Below are 8,305 nucleotides of genomic sequence, written 5' to 3' on the forward strand. Positions count from 1 at the left end.
TATATTTATTTATTTTTATTTTTTTGTATGTGCTACAAATCAAATTATTAAATAAACAATTAATTAAAAATATCTTATAGTTTGAGGATGTAATGTGACAAAATGTTCAAGGTTGATAAATGAGTCGGGTATGAAAGCCTGTAACAGCTTCACATTTTTTCCAACTCTTCAGACATTTTACTTGCTAATTCTCTAAATGCTTGTCGCAGCAAAATGTTGAGACTTTTTACTTGATAACTCGAAGCAACAACAAAATAAGTAAACACATTTTTTTTTTTTTTGCTTCTAGAGAGCCAATTTTCCTTCTGTGAATTAAAATTGACTTGACTTCTTTCCAAATTTTGGAAATACTGAAGGACTTATGCATTCTGGGTGCCATATTGTTGCTTCTGGCATCGATGTACTCCGCCATACTGATGATTAATCGCTCCGTGTTGGGCTGGCTCATTTTTGCTCCATTTGCCTGTGTATTTCAGAGGATAATTTTGTGTATTAATCAATAGGGAAATGAACTTTCTTCTTTTGTTTTGCCCAATCAATATTCCTGGCCTTTTCCTCCTTCTCATATCGCTCTCATCTAATTATATCTTTTATCATACAGCTATTTATTCCAGTGTTTGGCCTTGCATCCTTTTCACAACAAACTTAGTCTCTCCGGAGTTTTATATTATTTCTGTTTACTCATCTTCCTCTCACTTTGCTTCTTAGTACTTCTTGTTCTTACAGAATCCTCTGTTTACTGGCGCCTTGACCCTTTCTTTCCTTCATCTGCATGCCGCTTCAATCCCTCTTGAAATTCTTAGCAGTTAGTTAATTTGCAGGCAAGCTTAGTAAAATAGACAATATGGCACTTTGTTGCAATTCCTTAGGGACGCCTCTTGTTCTGTTCTCAAGGTCAGACAACAGGACTGATTTAACACCACATGCATTATCAAATAAGTTCAAGGAAATAACCTAAGCAATCGTACATGAGACATTTAAATTAACAGAGCAGAAAACAAGCAGGTGACTTGTTAATCTTTCTGTAATCTCCTGTATTTTACTGCAGCATGTATTGCAGATTTCTTTTCCTAGTCGATTAAGGGCAATGGGAATAGAGAAAAGTTCTCATCATGTCTTCATCTGGCATTCCAACTACTTTTACACAGACAAAAATGTTCTTCTTTTGTATAACTTCTTAATTATTTTTGCACAAAACCATCTCCACGCACCAACAGCTGCAGCTTACACGCAAACATTGAAACAAGTTTTCCAACTGGAGAATATCTTACAACTCACAGTGACTTGCAAAAACAGTACAAAGCATTTTAAACGACTCATGATTTATTTAAATATTTTCTTTCCCAGGTTATATGCAGTGGAATGGAGATTTCCGTGGCTAAGCAGAATTGAAGACATGCACTAAACATTTCCTGGCTCTGTATTATAATCAACCTTTCAAGAAGAGTTTATAATAAACCATCGTAGGTTCACCAAACTCCCTGTCAATATTTTCAGTGTTTACAAGTGACAGTGCCCTAAAATTAATCGGAATATAACTTCCAATCACCCTTAATATAATCAAATGGGGGAAAATTAATCCCTGGTTCTCAATCAGCTTTAATCATTTTTTTTTATTTCAATGCAAACAAACCTTGACATTGATGTGCTTGTGTCCTAGTGCTATTCCTATGCTTAGTCTCTGTGGAGCTTCTGCTACTATTATGTGACAAGTGCTGCTTTAGAACTGTGACAAACCGCGTTAACTGTGCCCCTCATCTGTCTGTCTGATACCCCACTCTGCTTCACCTCTCCAGCTCCTTTGGTGTCTCCTCTGTGTGTTGTGCCTGTTATACTCCTTATCTTTTGCGCCTCTGCTTTTAGAAAGAGTCGATTTAAATGACAGTCCTCGTTTGATTTTCTTTGATTTTGTCAAACAAAGCTCTTATTTGGAGTGTTGCACGAACATAAACCTGAAGATCTGCTGCGTCTCACCGAAAGGGTGAACAAAGAGCGATTGTCACGGCTAGCAGCTTTGGGCAGTTTGAGTGTTTGATTTGAGATATTGGTATAGTTTAAGGGCTCTATTGTTCATATTTTGATGGTAAAAGTATCTGTGAGCCCTGAGCAAGTCAACCTCGCAAACTACCTTACCTTTCAACTAATTTAAGCTCAACACTGAGACAGTTGTAGTCCCTTCTCGACTCATGTGCTGCCACGGCAACAGGACGCTTCCATTTCTGCACCTCTTCCAGGTTGACATGCACCTGCTTCCTTGCTTTTTTTTTTTTTCCCTCCATTACAGACAAAGCTTCGAATATACGCAGCCTACCTGCTGGTATATGGCAAGAATGAAAAGCCTGTAACTTGGATCCACTCTCTCTTTCTCTTGCACAGCCTCGGTGTGTGTGTGCCATGTACTGTGAAGAACATCTGTTGTTTCAATGTCATACATGCACAACCCCCCCTCCCATAATTATGAATGTGTGGGATTTAGCTCCAAGATGACAGCTGCCGATTGCTGCTTAAAATCTAAGTTTATTCGTTAAACATTTACAATGTATGGCATTTGACAGCCTTTAGTTCACAGAATTAATGATGTCTGTGTCCTCAAACCAGCCTGCAAGGTAGAGAGGTGTGATGCATTAAACAGGAAGAAAATGACAATCACATAGACCCCAGTGGAAACATAGCTTCAACAATTCTGTTTAATAATGCTCATTTAAGTGTGCGCGTGTGTGTATGTGTGATCTACAAGTTTTATTCCAGTGGGAATAAAAATAAAATCCTCCTCATAGTACAGAGTTTGTCTCATCTATTTGTGTAGATGAGAGAGATGTCAGAAGGTAATTGTGTGCGTGAATGCAATTTCCCATTGCTGTGTGTTTTTATGCCTGCTCGTTGCTCCGTATGTGTCTTTTTTTTTTTTTTGGTGTGTGTGTGTTTGTTTCTTTCTTGAGATTTAGGTTCGTATTTATCTTTTCAAACAAAGGCTAAAAAGAGCCAAGTTTTAAATTATGCAGCAGCACGGCACAATCGATGGATGATAAATCGCAAAAGAGACCGTGGATGACTTTGAGTAAAAACAGCACTGCTTGTGTGGGAACGGTTGCGTGCACTCGTGTGTTTGTCTAATGTAAAGTTCAGTTTAGCTGTTCTTTTGTTTTTCCAGGCAGCTGGTAGTGTATTATCTGTTTGATCTCTTTTCTGGTGCGCTTATTAAATCTTAGTTTTTTGTCTTATTCGGTTTGTTAGTCTTTCACTTTTTCCCCAACCTGCAAAAGACGGTAAAAGGATGGAAACCCTGCTTTGCTGCAAGCTTAATTCAGAGTGAACAACAAAACAAAATTCAGCTGTGACAGAAGTAACATTTAGGTTTGAGTAAGAGAATTTAGTGAACCAAAATGATCCCTCAACTCCAACTTTTTTCATTTTGCTGCAGAAGTAAAAATCCGTTTTGCCATCAAAGCAGAATGACGACTGTTTCTTTTGCGCTTTTCTGCATTTAAAAGAAAGACAAACTTATGACTCCATCTTTCGAAAGTATTGACATTTTTAAACTTTTTTCCATCCCAAAACGACAGAAAACATTAGATTTCTGCACTTAGTTCATTAGTAAATATAATCTATTTATGTGTAAAATAATCTCAGCATAAATATAGCTGTTCTGTGATCTGTTTCGTGTGCCTCAGGGGATTTCTAAAGAACAATTACTGAGCATGAAGAATGATGAAGACCAAGGGACACATCAAACAGGTCAAGGTTAATTTAAAGAAGGGTTACACTGTAAAAAAGCTCTCACTATCTCACACCGCATTGTTAAATACATCATCATCCAAAAAAAACCCTAAAAATTAAAGAAAGCGTATGGCACAAGTGCAAATCCACCAAGACATAAAACAGACACATCAGCCAAGAAGATGGTTAATCAGAGAAGTACCAAAAAAAAAAAGAAAAAAAAAGTAACTCTGGAGGAGCCACTGAGATCCACAACTCGGGTCCTAGAATTTACTGACAGGACAGCTAAAAGGTGAGCAAGCAGTCCACAAATCTGGCATGTAGGGAAGAGTGGCAAAAAAAAAAAAAGAAAAAAGAAAAAGAGGAGGTCACTGAAATCCTTCCTCTCTACAGTCTGAAACAAGTCCTGAGGGAGATGCAGCAGACAATATTTAGATTAGACCAAATGAGGGCAGCAGGGAGGTTAACATGATAATGTATTAAATGGTACAAGTGGTACGAATGCTTTAGAAAGGAATGTTTAGTAAAACAATTACAAATATTTCTAGGGAAAGCTGGACGTCCTGATTTCAGACTTACAGTATTTTGTCTTCACTTGAAGGCGGCTATGACACAGTTTGCAAAACTGAGGTCTCCTGTAGGAAAAGAACTTTTCTTTGCTGGATAACTAAACTTAAATATAACCTCTGGGTAAGACAGACCATGAGGCCTCTTGAGAGCTGAAAAAGTGGCATATGGCGCATACTTTCCCCTCAAGCCACAGAGAATTCAAAAAGTCAAGCACTTGGTGTGTTTGGGGACCTTCCTGAATGTCCTCGCTTCTGACACTAGTTCACTTCTAAGTAAGTCTTCAGCATTTCCTCGCAAAAAAAAAAAAATGATTATGTATCCTCCCTTCAGTGTAAAGATTAAAAGAGGAATATGACTTTGAGCCTGCTGAGGTGAAAGCAATATGTATTTTCTTTTTGAAAAAAAAAAGGTTTTGTGAGTGTATCAGTAAATGTGTGTTTCAGCTCTTTGAGCCCCTGCAATGGCAAAGCCGTGCTAGTCTAGTTTAATGCTGCCATTTCATGCCCTCTCTGGATTGCAGCAGATAGAGTTTTGCACCAGCAAGAGGGCAGAGATTATGTGTGTGTCTGTGCGCGCAAGTGTGCATATGAGCCGTTTTGCGACTGTGTGTCTAAATGTGTGCTGCGGGGCAAAAAGCAAGATGATAGCAATGGAGGGAAGAGAGAAAAAAAAAGAAAAAAATCGATGTGGGGGCATTTTGAAAGCCTCGAGAGATATATATACACACACATACTCACGCTCACACACGCACTGCAGCTGTGACAGGCTGACTTACTGTCACTGTGCTTTATGAGCGCGGTGGAAAGACGCGCACCGAACCAGTGCAGAAATTTCTCACATTGTTTGTGTTTGTAGAATTAAAAATATGGATGAAACAAGTGTTTGGCTTGTGGAGGATTTAGAAAAATAAAAAGCTTTTTGACCACATGTGCTAAAAGCTCACCAGCAGACATCATCGTTTGGCGAAAAAGGGTTCAGACTAACCTTTAACAGATAATTTATTTTTTTAAATTTCTATTTCTTACAACATGAGCTTTGCATAAATTGCCCCACGCCATCTGCAAATGGTCAGCAAGCAACTCTGACCCAAATGTTGAAATCCTCCTAAAGCACAAAAAACACGCAATTAACCACTAATCGACTTCCCCGCTGTGCCAGGACACAGTCTCACAATATGGCTATGTGATTAATTTGAAAAGGTTTTAAAACGCCTGATGCAAACGGTTCCACTGTGGGAGCAGGGAATTTAATCTAAACCACCGAAACAGATCGTAGGAGCTCAGAGCGTGACATGTCAGCCATAAGACTCCGGGAGGACTTGATGGATGAGAAATGCGGCCTTCTTTGTGTCGTTTAAAAATGCAACTCATCTCTTTCACATTCTCTTCTATTTCGGTTATCGTTTAACGGGTTTGTGTTCGGAGGTCCAGTCGAATAAAAGCGACGGCGTTCTGAGAAGATAAACAGCAGCAATCAATCAAAACTTAGGAACTACTGACAGGTGTTTGAGATTATTGACATGCAATGTTTCTACAGAAATTCACATGTTCATCGCATCACTGGGAAATGGGATGTCTTCTTACAGTACGTATACATACGCCAAAGTTTCAGATTTTTAAGAAGAACATAAAAATAATAATTTTCCTTCCACTTTATAGTTATGTGCTTATTGTGTAGATCTTTGTGATCTTCGCTGAAGTGCGTTTGTAAAGAAACAATGTGAACAATTTTTGTATAAATACAATTTTTACTTAAAATTAAATTAAATACACTGCACAAAAATATACTGCTCAAAAAAATAAAGGGAACACTTAAACAACACAATATAACTCCAAGTAAATCAAACTTCTGTGAAATCAAACTGTCCACTTAGGAAGCAACACTGATTGACCCGACGAGGGTCCCCGTTGTCAATCAGTGTTGCAGTATATATATATTTTTTGGACCTCTTAAAGCTTTTCATTCTCCAATACATATTTGAACCAATATATAATATTAATTTTCAGGTAGATAAAATCATTTTGCCTGCCTAATTTGGGCTAAATTGTGGTACAGTTTTTCACCATGCAGCAAAGTGCTGCATGGTGGTGCAGTGGTTAGAACTGTTGCCTTGCAGCGAGAAGGTCCAGTATGTGAATTCCAGCCTGGGGCCTTGTTGGATAAAGTTTGGATGTTCTTTCTAGGTATTCTGGTTTCCTCCCACTTGACTGGTTGTTTGGCCTGTTTGTTTCCATGTTGCCTTATGACGAAATGGAAACAAGGGCAAAGCCCACCTACTACCCTAGTACTGCTGGTACCAGGACTTTGCAAGGATAGGTCAGCGTAAACAATGAAGGTTGTGATGTCTTACTGCTGTTTTTAAAGTTTGTTTTCAGAAGCTATCATTTAAATTTGTTTATTGTAGATTTATGTTCATGTCTCTTTCAGCACAGAACCATCCAAATTGCTCTTTTCTGTTTGACGTAAGAATATGCTTCCCTTCCCTTCAGTCCATTTATTTTCTCAGCTGTTTTCCTGAACAAAGTGCAGACAGTTCCACTTTAGATTTTTTGTGCAACCTTGCTTTTTTCCTAATCATAGATCTTTGGTCCCGCAGCAGAAAAGTAAATCGTATTTTGCTAGATAAACGCTCTTTTTCACCTGGTCAGAGATTTTGGACAAAGTAATGTTTTTGGATCTGCGAGAGTTCATTCACAGAGCTGGAGGGAAAAAATGAAAAATAAAAAACCGGCAACTGATTTGATCCTGCCATGTTTAGAAAGTGGAAGTTTGCAGATAAATTATCTGCCGGTTAACTCTTTAATAAACAATCTGGTTGCTGACAATAACTTGAACTCTTGAGAACTACAGCACGTCAAACAGAACTGCATACGAAAGCTTCAGTCGTCTTTATTGTTTCGCTCAGGCTGAGAGCGTCTACTCAGTAAAAACCTTGTAAAACTAAAGATGCTTTCTGCGTGGAACTACTTTGGTCTCTTTAAAGTGTCATGCAGCAGGTAAACACAAAGACACTAAGAATAAACTCTGCTCACCGACAGCTCTAAATCAACCACGTTGTTTGACTTTTGTGTACGTGGACGTCTGCGCGTGTGCTGTAATTTTTTTTATTTTTTCCCTTCAGATTGAAATGCTTCTCTACACACGAAATTATGTTTTTTCAGAGATGGAAAAATGAAAAGAGGACAGACAGAAAAGGTGTGCGAATGTATGAAGAAGGACTTGTGTTATGTCATCCCTAAAAATGGGTGATTTGGTTAAATAGCGGTTTATAATGGACATAATTATTGTGCACACCAATTACCTTAAATAAATGATTGCTCTCTCCCGCAATCACACAACGCGTGTGCTATAATCAGGAAGGCAAATGGTTGCTCCCGGTGTATGTGTGCGCTCGCATAAAACCTTTGTGATGGTGTGTGTGGCATGTGTGTGTGTAATACGGCGTGCGCCAAACACTGTCTGACCAGCACGCTTGGTTGGATAAAGATTAGACTCAAGGATATAGGAAAAGAAAGGCAAACGCAAAGAAATGACTCTTCTGCACTTGCAGTGCATCTCAAAAGCATCTTACACTTGAGCTCCAGGCGAATAAAATCAGTGTTGCCCAGGTTTTCCAGAAAGACGCCGTAGGGAGCGCTCGTCTTGAAATAGAAGGAGATGTCAGCGCTGGTCTCTCCCTGAAAGGTGGCAAAATGCAGGTAGGATGACGGGGTGGTGAATGATGCTGCGTTCCAGTAGTTATCTGTGGGGAGAAATAAAAAAAAAAAAGAGACAAGTTTGAGAGATAATTCTGCTCTAAGCTTCATGAAGTCTGTGAAAAACAGAAATTCATTCTGATTTGACAAGTAATGCGGAATTAATTTCTTTTTAAATAGCTAAAATAAACATTTTAATTTAAGAATCATCCTTGTCTTTTATTTCTCACATGTCATTTCATATCTCCTTTTTTATAATGGTAATACTCCTTACTATTCTATTTCTATTCTGAGGTTTTGACACAGCCTTCAATTTTGTGCAG

General features: G+C 38.5%; 1 protein-coding gene across 1 annotated transcript in view; it reads right to left on the reverse strand.

Moving 5' to 3' along the window:
- Positions 1-8,305, reverse strand: part of LOC103482418 (contactin associated protein 2) — a 167,494-nt gene that overhangs the window by 39,352 nt on the left and 119,837 nt on the right. The window contains exon 15 of the mRNA XM_008438563.2: positions 7,859-8,029. Within this exon, the coding sequence (XP_008436785.1) occupies positions 7,859-8,029 (171 nt within the window). The remainder of the gene's footprint in view (positions 1-7,858; positions 8,030-8,305) is intronic.

This window comes from Poecilia reticulata, linkage group LG20 (genome assembly GCF_000633615.1).
Source record: "Poecilia reticulata strain Guanapo linkage group LG20, Guppy_female_1.0+MT, whole genome shotgun sequence".
Lineage (NCBI taxonomy): Eukaryota > Metazoa > Chordata > Actinopteri > Cyprinodontiformes > Poeciliidae > Poecilia > Poecilia reticulata.